General features: G+C 43.0%; 1 protein-coding gene across 1 annotated transcript in view; it reads right to left on the bottom strand.

Moving 5' to 3' along the window:
* LOC308581643 (dynein axonemal heavy chain 11-like) overlaps positions 1-17,059 on the bottom strand; it is a 236,406-nt gene that overhangs the window by 166,544 nt on the left and 52,803 nt on the right. Inside the window, exons 24-29 of the mRNA XM_081184350.1 lie at positions 15,778-15,934; positions 10,699-10,844; positions 10,471-10,587; positions 9,467-9,605; positions 6,077-6,169; positions 2,714-2,908 (exon numbers count right to left, since the gene is read on the bottom strand). Of these exons, the coding sequence (XP_081040476.1) occupies positions 2,714-2,908; positions 6,077-6,169; positions 9,467-9,605; positions 10,471-10,587; positions 10,699-10,844; positions 15,778-15,934 (847 nt within the window). The remainder of the gene's footprint in view (positions 1-2,713; positions 2,909-6,076; positions 6,170-9,466; positions 9,606-10,470; positions 10,588-10,698; positions 10,845-15,777; positions 15,935-17,059) is intronic.

Below are 17,059 nucleotides of genomic sequence, written 5' to 3'. Positions count from 1 at the left end.
AAAACAAAACTAAATTTCAACACAGCTCTTCAGAGGTCTCTTGCTCATGCTTCCCTCCCACCAAGCACCTGCAGAAGACACAAGGGACTAAAAGGCTAAACTCTGAAAATCTATTTTAGGGAGCTTGGGAGTCATAAAGGGTCGTGAGTTATTGCTAATTTTGCTGCTACTGCATCTGGGCTGCAGATACTAATTGGTGGTGTCTTGCTTATGGAATGCCCTCTCCCCCAGGAGATTAATCTGGAGGCGGCATAGCTTTTAAATGCCAGACCACGATGCCTCCAATTTACCCAGATATTTTGTTTTATTTCAGTTTGGTGTCCAGAACACTTTTATGTAGGCTGAGTTTGTTTTGATGTCTTAGGGAGTAACCCTAACCCTCTGTTTTGTGCTGCTGGAGGCTGTTAGAATACAGAGACAGGGCCCATACACCAGCAGTGGGGGAGGGGGGAGAGGACCTCTGCCACCATAGAGGTCCTCAGCGTGGCCATGGAAAGGACAACAATGCCACCAATTTGGGAAATGGGTCTGTGGGGAGGGGGGAGTTAATGTGTTGCTGTTTCGTTTTACTTATTTGCTTGTTTTTATCCTGTATTTAATTATGTGTACTGTCCTGAGAGGGACGCGGGTGGCGCTGTGGGTTAAACCACAGAGCCTAGGACTTGCCGATCAGAAGGTCGGCAGTTCGAATCCCCGCGACGGGGTGAGTTCCCGTTGCTCGGTCCCTGCTCCTGCCAACCTAGCAGTACGAAAGCATGTCAAAGTGCAAGTAGATAAATAGGTGCCGCTCCGGCGGGAAGGTAAACGGCGTTTCCGTGCACTGCTCTGGTTCGCCAGAAGCAGCTTAGTCATGCTGGCCACTGGCTCCCTCAGCCAACAAAGCGAGATGAACACCTCAACCCCAGAGTTGGTTATGACTGGACCTAATGGTCAGGGGTCCCTTTACCTTTACTGCCCTGAGATCTTTTGAACAAACAAATAATAAAATAAAATTTATTTTAAACTGAAAAGCAGGTACGAGTGCACACAGATATGTCATTAACCACACCGGTGTCTACCTTCCTCAGTAGCACGCAGCACTACCCTAACTATGCCTACTCAAAACCGCATCCTACTGAATTCAATGGGGCATGCTCCCAGGTATGAGTGATGCGGGTGGCGCTGTGGTCTAAACCACTGAACCTCTTGGACTTGCTGATTGGAAAGTCGGCGGTTCGATTCCCCGCGACAGGGTGAGCTCCCATTGCTCTGTCCCAACTCCTGCCACTCAAGCCGTTTGAAAGCACACCAGTGCAAGTGGATAAATAGGTACCGCTACAGCGGGAAGGTAAACGGCGTTGACGTGTGCACTGGGACCCATCACAGCGTCTCATTGTGTCAGAAGCAGTTTAGTCCTGCTGGCCACATGACCTGGAAAGCTGTCTGTGGACAAACGCCGGCTCCCTCCGCCTGAAAAGTGAGATGAGCGCTGCAACCTCATAGTCGCCTTTGACTGGACTTAAGTGTCCAGGGGTCCTTTACCTTTTTACCTTTTACTCCCAGGTAAGTGAGCTCCCGTTGCTCGGTCCCAGCTCCTGCCTACTTAGCAGTTCAAAAGCACGCAGTGCAAGTAGATAAATAGGTACTGCTCCGGCGGGAAGGTAAATAGTGTTTCTGTGCGCTGCTCTGGCTTCGCCAGAAGTGGTCTAGTCATGCTGGCCACATGACCTGGAAAAACTGTCTGTGGAAGCGGACAAACGCCGGCTCCCTCAGCCTGTTAAGCAAGATGAGCGCCACAACCCCAGAGTTGTTCGTGACTGGACTTAACTGTCAGGGGTCCCTTTACCTTTAAGTGCAGTTAGGACTGCAGCCATATGTGGAAAGTTGTAACCACAGTCTATAATACTTATCGTGAACGATTATCTGATATAAGCAAACAGAAGAAAGGGTGACCCCAAAGAAATCTCACGCTAGGCATCTATCGATATTTCTAAGCTATTAAAAAGGACAAAGAGAACAACATTTGCTTTGCTTCAGTGAGGTTTAAGTAAAACAGGCTTCCTTAAAATCAAATTATAGCACGGTGATAAGGGGATGGAATAGGGCACTCACTCTGGTGACTCAAGTGTATCATTTGCTCAAAGGGCAGGTAATGATGAGAGCAGGAGTAATGAATGCATACTTGTTCCTCCCTCCTCTGTAACCCCAGGAACCTGACCAGTTCTTCCTCACTTCCCAAGGGTAGAAAAGCCAGTCTCCTTAGTCATTCCATCTTGAACTTTACTTAGGACAAAAGCCGATTTAGAGCTAATGTTAACTTGTGTGTATATTGATGATCGGGATTCATGTCTAGCAGAGGCTAAAGAGAGATTAAAATGTCTTTTGTTTTTTATTTTAAAAAACCCTTTAAGCTAAGTTTTAATAAAATCCAGGGCATCGAAAGCTAGACATGGGTGCTAAGATGGGCAGAGCATTAGACACCGTGGGACTATTAGTGTGGTTTAATTCCCACAAACTGGAATTATTTCCTGATATTGAAATGGAGACATTAAAAACATTGTGGCCGCTTCTAACAAGGAAACAGGAAGCCCAATGCTTTCGCTTACTGCTGAACCTCGTAATAGTCTCAGCCAGATGTTGGAACCTACAGGCATCAAACAACAGTGATCATTATAGCATTCAATCACCCCATTTAGAATGTTCAACAAGCTAAGCAGAAAGCCATTATTTCCACCTTCAGGATAAAGTTTTCCTCGGGCTGCAAATGGAGTTCTGCAATGGACTGGCGCACCAGCTGTTCCAACTTCAGATCCCTTTTCCGTGGAACTTCCAGCAATGGAAACAAGTCGTTGATCAAGCCCAGGAATATAGGGGCATCATTAGTGACTACCTTCGGAAGATTAAAATCCCTGAGGGCTCTCATCAAAACCTTCAGAAAAACCAACATGACACTATAATTAAATGAAATAATAACAAACCATAATATAAGGCATAAAATTAACAAACATTATGAATTAATCATACTTAAACAATTACAACCCATATGGCTTGTTAAACTCAATCTGCTACCTGCGGTGACATAAGACTGGATCCTGTAAATTCAGTGCTACAACATTTCCCCCTCCCCACCATCAATCACGAAGCAATTATTTAGTGTTGTGATTGAGAAAATGGTGTGCTAAAGCTGGCATTCTTGTAACATGGGTTAGGTACATCGTGGGGATGTCTGCCATATTCTCTGCCTTGTTTAATAACCACAACATTCCATTAACATACACAGGTATATTTCATCCACTTAGACACCAGTTAAGCAACAGCCCAAGGGACCCGGGTGGCCCTGTGGGTTAAACCACAGAGCCTAGGATTTGCCGATCAGAAGGTTGGCGGTTCGAATCCCTGCAACGGGGTGGGCTCCTGTTGCTCGGTCCCTGCTCCTGCCAACCTAGCAGTTTGAAAGCACGTCAAAGTGCAAGTAGATAAATAGGTACCACTCTGGCAGGAAGGTAAATGGTGATTCCGTGTGCTGCTCTGGTTCGCCAGAAGCGGCTTAGTCATGCTGGCCACATGACCCGGAAGCTGTGCGCCGGCTCCCTCGGCCAATAAAGTGAGATGAGCACCGCAACCCCAGAGTCGGTCAGACTGGACCTAATGGTCAGGGGTCTCCCCCCCAAGCAACAGTCCAAGCCACCCAAAAGCATAAGAGAAGGGTGCAAACATATTCTGTCCTACAGGAGCTTAGAGTCTACATTCGACAACATGGTAGACCAGGAGTTCTGAAAGTGTGGTTCATGAACCATCATTGGTTCATGAGCTTCACTCAGGTGGCCAATGGCAGAGAATGTTCCTTTCCCAGAGGTATAAAGCTGCAAGTCAGGGAAGGTCCAAAGTGGGGGAAAGAGGATGACAATGCATTTGAAAGGAGTAGGGAGTCCAAATAGGCTTCAGCATCTAGCACAGTGACTTACAATCGCTAAACAACAGGAAGAAAAACCATTAAGTGGTCCACCAAGACCCTCAGCAATTTTCAAGTGGCCTGGGCGGGTGGAAGGAGGTTTGAGAGCCACTGGGTTTTGGAGCAAGTTTAACAAGGAAAATTCAGTGAGTATCACAGCAGCAGAGTTTTGGAGAGATTAGAGAAGTCTAAAAAGTGAACAAGGACGATGACGCAGAAGGTTGCAGTAGTAGTGGATATGATCTGACACTTAGCTGAGGAGGCATAAGGGAATGGGCAGATTTCTACAATATTGTACAGGGAGAACTGACCCAATCTGACAACAGACTGGATGTGAGGAGCAAAGGAATGAATTATAAAGCTAGCATAGCAGCTGTATCTCAACCTAGCCTACCACACAGGGTTGCTATAAGCCCCGTTCCGTGCCCAATAAGCATGGGATGCCTTTGCCCAGCAGTGCTGTGGCCCATAGATTGCAGCAAAATACTGAGCAAGGTTTTGCCCAGTATCTTTTCTGTGTGGTGGGCTCATGGGAAAGAGCTGTCCCATGAGCCCTTGCTGCAGAGGGGAAGGAAAAAGCCTATATAAGGCTGCTTCCCCTGGAGCTCACAGCCATTTTGCTTTGAGAGCTTTCCGCCCACCCGCCCTCGGGTTAGAGTCTTCACTGAGCAATTTGGGGCAGCTGGTTGAAAGGGTCAGAAAGGAACTTTTCTCTCTCAACCTGATTGGCACTTAGTCGGGTTATTTTTCCGCCTTTCCCTTAGTGAAATTATGGCTTTATTTTGTTAGGTACATTGTCTGGATGAGGGTGGAAATCGCATTGGTCAGGATCAACATAGTATAGGGCGGCCCAGTGACGTAGCGTGGGGGGTGCAGGGGGGGCCGGCCGCACCGGGCGCAACATATGGGGTTAGGGTTAGGGGGTGCAAATTCACGGGTTAGGGGGCACAAATTACTTGCCTTGCCCCGGGTGCTGACAACCCATGCTACACCACTGGGGCGGCCCCCATAAGGGGCACGAGGGGAGGATTTGAAGGGCCATTAAAATATTGTTCTATATTATCCCAAAGGGGGGAGGTTTTTCACCAGCCAGAAGAACAAGGATCTTTCTTACAGTGAAAATAGGCCTATCTCTGGAATCTCTGGCTTGGGCGGGTAGAGATAAAGAGCAAGGCTGAATGGATTTTATTGTAACCCCAGGAGGGGGGAGGCTAAAACAGGAAGAAAGGAGGGACTAGACATACGTGAAACAAGGAAGTACAAATATGGAGAAACGAAAGCTAAAATTCTATACCATTTCCCATAAATCACGTTTTCTCGGAAATCACATGATCATCCGTCCCAGAGGGTATAAAAAGGGCTGGCAAGCCCAGAGAGGGGGGGGGCAGGCAATGAGCATCAGCCTGTCTGTACCTTTTTTTTGTCATGGCAAGAAACAAATGATTTTGCTGCTGTCTAATTGACTCTTTGAAGCGATTTCTGCTGCTCCAAGATAAAGGAACAAAGAAAAGGTCTAACAGATTGACCATGGCATATAGGTTAAGTATATGCCTGGTTGGAATCTGCACCCTGGTCTCCCAGTGAGACCTTGCCTGCTTGGCTTGGCTTGCTTGCTTGTTGGCAAGGTTGAACACTGGCTGACTCTCGTCCTACAGGTTTGGTGCGATCCAAACCGAGCAGATCCATTCCACCAACATGGGGCTTGTGGAATGATGAACTGATCTTGGGACCCAATGCCATGACAACCCTTGCATCATCATCATCATCATCATCATCATCATCATCATCATCATCATCATTTATTTGTTCCCCAGCCACTCTGGGCGGCTTCCTGCAAAATATTAAAATACAATAATTCATCAAACATTAAAAGCTTCCCTAAACAGGGCTGCCTTCAGATGTCTTCTAAAAGTCAGATAGTTGTTTATTTCTTTGATATCTGATGGTAGGGCGTTCCACAGGGTGGGTGCCACTGGGCAAAATGCAAGGGGGAAACACCCCCCCCATGAGATTATACTAAAATATGAGGTTATATTAAATTTGATTAAAATGAATCAGTAACTGATGAAATCAACAGCTCTTTGAGAATTAATCTTTCTTAATCCTTATCAAGTGAATCAAGATGAAAATAAGACAAAGGGTAACCTGGTCTTCAGGTTTGCTTTGGTCTTCTCGTTTCAGTGATCCAGCCACAACTAAAACAGATTTTATAGCTCTAAGACCCCAGTCATAATGATCCTACGGAAGAGAAACAAACCATCAGTAAATGCCTCATTTTCCTGCAGTTTGCATAGCTTCTTTGACCTCATACACCAGACCTTTAAAGCATATGCAAAGCGCGCACACACACAAAGAATCCTGGGATTTGATCAGTAAACTACGGTTCACCAGAGAACAATTTTTAAGATTCCAATAGGGCATAAACAAGTCAATTAAGTGCATTCTATTTAAGGGAACAGTCCACAGCGCTGTCTTCAATGGGTGTTTAAACGCTCATCTTCTCTTCCCGGGGTACTCATTATAGTTCAGAGAGATGGGGTAGGGGTCTTTAAAGCAGAATTCTCAGCATCCTCATACAACTGAAATTATAGGACACAACTGTTAAAGTGAGATGAGATCAATGTAAGTTTGTAACATACTGTAGGTAGGCCCAAGACGCTTCATTTGGGTAACATAGTACCTGCCATCTATGAAATCATCTTTGAATGTTTCACAGCACAAGTCTACGCAGGAATAGATCCATTCAGTGGGATCTACTCCCAGGCAAGTGTATGCAGGATTGCAGCCTTAGAATAAAGGCTTCCTCATGCTCACTGATAACACTTACTTCTACCGTTACCATAAGCTTAGTTTACGGGAATATATATACAGGCCAACCATTCTATAAATGCACTCTCATTTAATAGTTAGTATCACTCAGACCTAGTCTTCATGCTTCCTAGCAGAGGTCCCAACTTGAATAAAATATTGGGTGGCCTAGGTAAGCCCCGCCCCATATAACCAATCACATGATGTGGTGCATGCATATCATTTGAATGGCAATGCCCATCAACTTGTGGGGCAGGCCCCTCAAATATTTTATGGGTGTGTGTGAAGACCCCTCAGCCCCTAGGAGTTGGCTCCTATGCTTCCTAGAATGATCCAGTAAGAGGCATAATTAGCCAATGAGCATCGTGTCCTATTGCTTAATTAAATAATGAAAGCAAAGTTCTTGGTAAAACTATACTAAGGATTACAATGATCTTTTATACATTGCCACATAATCATTTTAGAGTGCTAAGACAACTAATGTGTAAAAAATTAAAATTAAAAACCCTGCCTGTTCCCCAGATGCTATTATTAGCTTAACATTTCCACAGATTCACCATGGAGGCGTGTTGCACGAGCAAAGTGTAAAAATACAAAAGAGGCATGATTAAGCATGTCTGATGCAGTTCTCATGGTTAGTCAAAAATTAGACTACTCAACGTGTGTGGGCAGAAACTGTAATTTAGAAATAATCACATTCTGATGTAGAAGAAATTTTTGGCATCGGACTGCAATCCCCTGGTTTAAAAATACTTACAAACCCTTTTCTTCCATTGTCCTGATTTTCCCTCCTGAAATGTTGGAGAGAATGTTTTCCCTGGCCCTACTGATGCCCCTTTCTGGAGCTGCCCATGTAGCCATGTTAAATCTGAAGTAGGCCGGTGAAATCCTGCCAATCTTTCACAGAAATGAATTAATTTTTAGTTACACTGAGAAGTGTGAAATGTGTAATTAAGGGACTTAATTAAATTAGGAACCACCTAATGTATTTTAAGAGTTGTTGTTTTTCTTAATTGATTTTAAAAGAATGATCCTTAAATGCACAGTCAAGGGTTGCTATTATGCTTTAATGTTTTATTGTGTAAGAAACATTGAGGTTCCCTTCAAGGGTGAAAAAGTACAACATAAATGTAAAAATAAAGACATAACTTTGATTTTATTTTATTTTGGTGTGGCCTCCAGTTCCTGGGCAAAGCATCTTCAAATTTTAGGTTATGCTAAGCTGAATTACTTGAGACTGACTTTCACAAATGTGTGAGAATTATTGGTCTGTTGTTTAATACATTGCCAATAGTAACTGTTAATAATCTAAATTAATAAATTATATTCATTGCTTTTCCAGCTACCTAAAGAACTGTAGAATTAGCATTTCCCATTTCACAGTTCTGATTAAGACCCCTAGATCCTTTTTCAAATGGACTACTGGCAAGCCAGGTGTCCCCCATCTTAGATTTGTGCAGCTGGTTCTTCCTTCCTAAGTGCAGAACCTTACATTTACTGAAATTAATTTTGTTAGTTTTGGCCGAGTTAAGGTTAAGGTCATCTTGAATCCCAGTTCTGTATTCTGTGGCATTACCTACCCCTCCCAGTTAGGTGTCATCTGCAAAGTTGTCCTGTTTGTACATAGACATCAATCTTTGCTGTGGAATTTCCCCTCCCTCACCTTACCCCCAAATCTGCTCCAGAGGTTTGGGTGGAAAACCATAACAAATGTTGGTGGGCCTGAAAGGAGCAGCTGAAGTTCCATTTCATTAGTGGAAGTCCTTGTTGAAGCTATGTAACTTTGTGGGATGTAAGCCTTTGCCTACTATGTGTCAGGAAAAAGCACCAAGGGAAAAGCCAGCTCCAGATGGCTTGAATGCAAAACAGGATGTTGTGGTTTGCAGATGTACTGCTGGGGAAAAGGTGGAGCCTATTCTCTGTACTGAGCACCGGATGTTAGCTCAGAGTGTCATGTGACCTGTGCTGGAAGTACAGGGGTGGAGTTGTGACTCTTCTGATGGAGACTGAAGGGTGCAGTCGCATTTCTTTGTACTGCTGAATGACAGGAATAAAACATGTAAATAGGACTCCTGTCTGTCTCATTTCCCCTCCCTGGGGAGAATGCAGGGAGGGAGAGAAGCAGAGAAGCAGAGGGTGTGTTCTTTCTCACATCTAATGAGAAGAATTGCCGGTTTGTTTACCTAGCCTGCCGGGAGGACGCAGACGGAAGGTAAACACAGTATCTCACTCAATTGCCTCGGGGGAGGCCAGGTACCTCTGACTGTGAGCTGAGATACTAACACTATGTATATTTAGTATAATTTGAGGGTTGTATTCAACTGACTTTTACTCAGAGTGGACCCATTGAAATTAATAATCCTAAATTGTTGTTGTTGTTGTTTAGTCGTGTCCGACTCTTTGTGACCCCATGGACCAGAGCACGCCAGGCACTCCTGTCTTCCACTGCCTCCCGCAGTTTGGTCAAACTCCTGTTAGTAGCTTCGAGAACACTGTTCAACCATCTCGTCCTGAATTAGCTATGGCCATTAATTTCATGTGTCTACTCTGAGTAAAATTTAGCTGAATACAACCCTAACGTATTGCTTTTTAAGACATTGTTGTTTTGAACTGTGTTGTAGTTTAATGGTTTAGATAGATCTAAATGGTTTAAATAAATACATAAGATATTTATTTTATATATAAAGGTATTCAGTTACTAGCAAATTCAGACCGAACTTCAGCTACCTGTTTTGAAAGAAGTTCATGGCAAAGTTTGTAGAGGCAAATGAACTTTCTAGAAAGCAATCGGGCATCCACAAATCCTTCCGCCACCAGCATTATTTCACAAATAAGTTCAAAGTCCGGAATCACCATTGCACAGGGCCTGTGAAAATTAATATAATGCATTAAACTGTGAAAATTCACAACACAGCTCACAAATTACTGCACAATCCAAACCTCAGATCTTCCAGGATGGGATCCAGTGGGGGAATCCATCCTTTTGCTTCTCTACCTCAGCCAGTCTCCTACTGACACAAACCTTTCCCTTACATCTACTGAACATGCATTTTTATATGGATTTTTAAAATAAAAATTTATGGATTAAAATGGAAATAAAATTGAATCACTCGTAACCAAGTAAGATTGTTTTCCATGAACACAGTCCTAACAGTGAGTCCATAAGTGACTGTGGAGGCCAATTCTGGATCCACACGTCCTTCCATAGCGGGACATAGGTTTCCGGGTGGGTGTTGATCACGGTGAGGGTTTGCCAAATGTGCCTTCCTCTTAGCATATAGAAGAACACATGTAAAACATGGACCAGAAACAGACTGATTCACCTGTTCGTAATTCTTTTAAACATCAGGAATAAAAGATGTAAAACAAATGAGTTGGATTCAGCATTCCTTTTCTGTACAAAGCAAGTAACCTGTGCTGATAGAAGGGCTTTGTCATGACCCCATAGTCTAGCCCTAACCAGATCAGCCAGTCAGAGGCTGCAGAGTCCAGCTAAGGATACAGACTGGGTTCATGACCCTGATCCTAGTGGCCAGGAGGATACTAAACCAGAAGCTGGGTTTGTCCACTAGACCAGATTCCAGAACATCAGAGCCTAGATTGTCTAAAGAGGTTGTGGAATGTCTTGTTATTGCACAATGGTTATGCAAGCGCAATAGCAGCCAACTTCGTTCTGAGGTTCCTTTTTTGTACCCAACACAATGCATATTCCTAGATCGTTATATACTTACCGGAAAAGAGCTTTAAGGTTTTCTGGAAGTTCTGTTCTCCCTGCATAACCTGGATTAAGAGTTATGAAGATCCCCACGGTTGCTTTCAATTCAATACTCTCACCTAAAAAATTGAATCTGCGGAAATGTGTGAGTGACACTGTTACAAGCCTCACACGTTAATAATGGGTGGGAAATAAATAATTAAATGTGGGGAGTGGGAAAGGGGGAGTCTTATTCTCAGCCTACCTTTTCTTCTTGTGACGGATGGCATCCTGAATAGTTTTAACCTGAACAGCGACGACAGACAGCACCTCCACAGAAATGCGGTTGAACTCATCAAAACACCCCCACACGCCAGTTTGGCACAAACCTTTGTAGATATTTCCAATTGACTAATAATGAAGAGATGGCAGACAGGAGGGGAAAAATAAAAATAAAAAAATCAGTGGCTGAAAGCTAAGCCAAAATTACTGAAGAGAGTTTTTGATGCTGAAGCAAGTTTAAAAACAACTGCCTTTGTTCATTATTTTTAAAATCTTTTGTGAATGGCAAGCTATAAATGCCACAAATAAGCAGAAGGCTAAAGGAGAGGCTCGTTCTTTTACTGGAGATCCCAAGGCAGCATTTTACATTTTCCTAAGGATGTAGCCTTGTAAAAGAATGATATAAAAGGAACAACATCACTTGATATACATAATCTAATCAACAATGCTGACTAAAAATAAATAAATTAAAAATTAGGCATCTCTCTTCACCTTCTTTCCTTTCTGTCATGAAAATGCCCAGATACAAAAACTGTGTGTTGCGTATAGCTCCTCACCACATAACTACAGTCACACTAGCTTTGAATTAATGAATTTGGTAAAGAAAAACAATACAGATGGATAGGTCCCTTCCCACATTCTTCCTGCACCCAAAAGTTTTTAACTGTAAGCTGCCCTGGAACTTTGTGCTGAGGTGTGTCTTATAATCAAATGGATGTTTCTGGATTTTGTTGGAAGCCGCTTTCATGCCACTGCCAGTAATAGATGAGTTCACCAGCAGATGCATTCTGAATTAAGGAATTTGGAAAAGAAAAAGACAGGGCTACATCTAACAACATACTTTCCTTTCATAACAAATGTTCCTGGCCTAATTCAGTGTGGTATCATATGATTTTTTATATATATATTAAAAAAGCAAGTCCACTTGAGCCACTGATCTGCAGGGCCAGCTTTTCTAATACAGTGGTACATTAATTTTAGAACAGCTTAGTTTATGAACAACTTGGAAATAGATTGCTTCAAACCTGGAAGGAAGTATTCTGGTTTGTGAACTTTGCCTTGGAAGCTGTTCAGTGTGTTCCATTTGTAAATTGAGTCCCCTGCTGCTAATCAGTGGCTTCCTGTTGAGTCTGTCAACTGTTGAGTCCCAAGCACCCACACAACACAGAGCTATCGTTTTTGCCATTTTTTGTGTTTTTGTTTGTGTGGCCTTTTCGGTTTTTTGACTGTGACTTGTTCTTTGTTTTATGTGACTGACTTGTGAGTGTGGCTTGTGACCTTGTTTTTGTGACTGTGTAGAACCCAGTTCAGCTACTGATTTATTGATTGATTGATTGATTGATTGATTGTGTGACTGCAGAAATGGATAAAAGCCCCTCATCCAAACAATGACTATCATCAATGCACGTAAGAAAAAAATATATTTTAATTTTTATCATCTACAATACTGTCTTATTTTATAGTACAGTACTTTGATTATTATGGGAGGCACTGTGGGTTAAACCAGAGAGCCTAGCACTTGCTGATCAGAAGGTTGGTGGTTCGAATCCCCGTGACGGGGTGCGCTCCCGTTGCTCGGTCCCTGCTCCTGCCAACCTAGCAGTTCGAAAGCATGTCAAAGTGCAAGGAGATAAATAGGTACCGCTCCGGCGGGAAGGTAAATGGCATTTCCATGCGCTGCTCTGGTTCGCCAGAAGCGGCTTAGTCATGCTGGCCACATGACCCGGAAGTTGTTCGCCGGCTCCCTTGGCTAATAAAGTGGGATGAGCGCTGCAACCCCAGAGTCGGCCACGACTGGACTTAAATGGTCAGGGATCCCTTTACCTTTACCTTACTTTGATTATTGCTTTCATTTTATGGATCAATGGTCTCTTTAGATAGTAAAATTCATCTTAAATTGCTGTTTTAGGGGTTGTTTTTAAAAGTCTGGAATGGATTTATCCATTTTAGATTACTTTCTATGGGAAAGCACACCTTGGTTTTAGAACGTTTTGGTTTTGGAATGGACTTCCGGTACAGATTAAGTTTGGGAACCAAGATACCACTGTATGTTCTCTTCACTGAATAAACACCACACCCAAGCCTATACAAACATGCTGTGTGGTGAAGGGGATTAGTTAGTCACTGAGGAATAGGGCGCAGGCACTTAACTGAAGAAAGGCACAACACAGAGCAGGATACTCTCTAGTGTGAAAGCCTGCACTGATGCTTTGTTCTTTATTGTCTGTGCAAGTCCAAGATGAGCTGGAATGAACTTTAATGGAAGACTTGTCTTCTTCACACTAACGGTGAGCTTACTTTGGGTGAGGCCTCTAGCTAGTGCAGATTCCAACGTGTTGGTTCGGATCCAAATGTAGGCATCTGTGAATGGAAGGGCTAATTCTACCTACAGAAGGCTTTTGATCAAGTGGAAGGATACAAGCTTTGTCGGACTGGTCATGTTGTGCGGATGCCTGATTTTCATCTTCCAAAGCAACTACTCTATTCCAAACTTAAAAATGGAAAGTGTGATGCTGGTGGTCAACAAAATAGGTTTAAAGACTGTCTCAAGGCAAATCTTTAAAAATGTAGTATAAACACCAACAATTGGGAAACACTTGTCTGCGAGTGCACTTTACCAAAAGTGTCATGGACTTTGAAAATACTCAAACTCAGGAAGCAAGGGAGAAACATGCTAAGAGGAAGGCATGCTTGGCAAATCCACACCATGATCAACTCCCACCTGGAAACCAATGTCCCCACTGTGGAAGGATGTGTGGATCCAGAATTAGCCTCCACAGTCACTTACAGTCACTGTTTAAACCGTGTTTATGGAAGACAATCGTACTGGGCTACGAGTGATCGCCAAAGAAGAAGACAAGCTTGCAAAAGAGAGGGAGGGAGGGAGGGAGGAAGTGATTTCCATCACCAGCCACACACTAACCCGGCAGCTGTCCACTGCTTCCAGGTGTCTCCCTCAAACCACCACAGCAGATTTTCAGATGCTGAAGGGTGATGGAGCAATATGATGAAATTGCTTCTCCCTGCCACTGGCCCCTTCTGCTTTCTGAAGGTTTTCTGACAGAACTCTGCTCAGTGGAGGCTACCATTGGTGGTGGATTCACAAAACTACTCCAAACGTTTTCCAGCCCTGTTTTCAATAAGGGCAGGACTCCAAAGATGACAATTTGCAGTAACATCTATTAGGCTCTTGGTTATTTGTGGGCTGATCTACAGGCCAGAAAATCTCTCCAAGCACAGGTACCGCTGCCCATCTCAGTTTCTCAAGGCTCATGGAAGGAAAATGATTTCCTTCAATTCTCCAGTACTATTTACCACTCTATTAACAAAGCTAGATGCAAATGTTTTCATGCTTTGTAAATTTTTGGAATTAATTAACAGAATTCAATTAACAAGACCAGGGGTCTACCTATTTAATTTTCATACTCATATGATCCCTATTATCATCACATTCAAATCACTTTAATGTATGTATCTGCACATCAGTCCTATGTGCTGGGCTGCTTCACTGAGTTATTTCGCACATGTATGATGCTGCACCAATTTATTTATTTTTAAGCACTATTTCAATGAATGCTACTTGAGCTATCAGAATACTTTTAATAGTATTACTCTACAAATTTGAATATGGTTCATAATATTATTCTGGTTAATATTATTCCAGCAAAAGTTATTATGGCATCATTTCACACAGCTATAGCAGAGAGCATGTTTCATTTATTAGAACGGTGCACTGGCAGTTAAAATCCGGACCTCACAAATGTTGTAATATTAAAATAGTGTGGTGTAGTGGTTAAGAGTGGTAGTCTCGTAATCTGGGGAACTGGGTTCGCGTCTCCGCTCCTCCACATGCAGCTGCTGGGTGACCTTGGGCCAGTCACACTTCTTTGAAGTCTCTCAGCCCCACTCACCTCACAGAGTGTTTGTTGTGGGGGAGGAAGGGAAAAGGAGAATGTTAGCCGCTTTGAGACTCCTGAAGGGGAGTGAAAGGCGGGATATCAAATCCAAACTCTTCTTCTTCTCTTCTTGCAATATTAAAATAGCGTGTATTTTATTATTAATGCCTCATTCTGGTATGGCAGGCTACTGGACAGCCCCCATGGCAGCCAAATATGCACACCTTAAAAAAAACACCCTGGCACATAAACCCAAGGCTGAACTTCTTGCATGTCCTATATGCAGTGCTGCCCTTTGGAACACAAGATAGGACAGCACACATGCGCAGTTGAATCTTATCTTCTGATGTAGTTAACCTCAGTAAAAAATAATAATAATGGAAGAATTAGCCAGTTATCTGAAATGTCACCTGTGTCAACTATACATGTGACAGTCCGTTCCATGCCTGCAAGCAAATTGTATTGACAAGAGGTGCTCATCCATCATATCACTATGTAAACGGGTGACCATTTGATCTGAGTGTCTTTTTAATCCTTAATTAGAGGTGTTCATAACAGTAGCCCTTGACTTGAAGAATTCATAATTAAATTTTTGCTTTTTCTTCTTTTGAGCACTCTCTGGGTTGCATCCAATGATAGTCCTACTCAAAGTAGACCAGTTGAAATTACAGTGGTACCTCAAGTTACAAATGCCTCAGGTTACAAACGCTTCAGGTTACAAACTTTGCTAATCTGGAAGAGTTACCTCGAGTTGAGAACTTTGCCCCAGGATGAGAACGGAAATCGTGTGCTGGCGGCGCAGCCGCAGCAAGAGGATCCATTAGCAAAAGCACGCCTCTAGTTAAGAACAGTTTCAGGTTAAGAACGGACCTCCGGAATGAATTAAGTTCGTAACTAGAGGTACCACTGTAAAACACACAACTAACTTAGGTTAGTTAATTTCAATGGGTCTACTCTAACTAGAACTAGCATTAGATACAACTCATTGAAACCTTCCCTCACACACAAAATAAATGCATTAATAAATATTAACACTTTTTATTTACACATGTCATATTTCATCATTCCAAAACTATTTACAGATGCTAGTCATCATCCAGTTTGTTAATCTACTCTTGACAAGAATAATTTTTTAGGCAGTAAATGTTTTAAACAAAAACCAGTACCTTATAATCCATTTGTTCAGAGCAATTGAAAACATAGACCATCATTCCAAGAGAACGGCCTAAGTCCTTGGTGGTTTCTGTTTTTCCTGTTCCTGCAGGGCCTGACAGCGCACCACTCATGTTCAAGTGAAGAGACTGTGTCAGTGTAATATAGCATCTGTAGAAACAGAAGCATAAGTTGCATTCTGTCGTGGGCTTTCTTCCATTAGTTTTACTGGCTATAATTGCTAGCACTTCTAACCTAATTTTTAATGTTCCTTTTTATAACAACAACAACAATAATAATAATAATAATAATTTATTATTTGTACCCCGCCCATCTGGCTGAGTTTCCCCAGCCACTCTGGGCAGCTTCCAACAAAGATTAAAAATACATTAAAATGTCACACATTAAAAACTTTCCTGAACAGGGCTGCCTTCAGATGTCTTCTAAAAGTCTGGTAGTTGTTGTTCTCCTTGACATCTGGTGGGAGGGCGTTCCACAGGGAGGGCACCACTACCGAGAAGGCCCTCTGCCTGGTTCCCTGTAGCTTCACTTCTCTCAGTGAGGAAACCGCCAGAAGGCCCTCGGTGCTGGACCTCAAAGTCCGGGCAGAAGGATGGGGTGGAGATGCTCCTTCAGGTATACTGCACCGCTGTGGGCTTTTTAATCAATATATACTGCCATGTCACAATACATTTTAAATGGCAGGAAAGAACTATATGCTGGTATACTGCCACCAATTTCTTCAATGCAAAATTCCCAGGATTTACTGAGTTGGGGAAATTGCAAACAGAGTTGGCTCTCCCCCCCCCCCCGCCCTGCCCCCGGAAACAATTAACATGGAAAGGGGCACTAATCTCTTTCTAGATTCCAATAGATTTCTAGAAGTGGTTTTTACGCTGTGTGAAAGATCACATAAAATGCAATGAACAACTAAGCGAATGTCGTGGAGATCAAATAAAGTGCCGTCTGAGCCCAGTCATATTTCTGTACATCAGAAAAGGCTGCAGAAGAAGCACATTAAAATCTAGCCAACAATGCAGATGAGCAGGAATAAAGAGTACCTGAATATTATTAGGCCGTAGTAAAGTAACTACCATATTGTATCATTCTTGCCAATCCTGGCTACAGGGAGCTCTCCAGGGTTCTGTTCAGTGATGACTCACCTTGGATTGGACTGGACTTCTGAACTGACATTACTCTTCAAAACCTAACAGTTTAGCTCAACCTATGAGGATCCTGAGGACCTTACTAGCACCACCCCTCCAGAAAGCCAATGCAAGGGAACGCAGGAGTCTA

This window comes from Podarcis bocagei (assembly GCF_964188305.1).
Source record: "Podarcis bocagei genome assembly, chromosome: 1".
Lineage (NCBI taxonomy): Eukaryota > Metazoa > Chordata > Lepidosauria > Squamata > Lacertidae > Podarcis > Podarcis bocagei.
The sequence above is the reverse complement of the archived record's forward strand: the minus strand, read 5'-3'. Positions and strand labels throughout refer to the sequence as shown.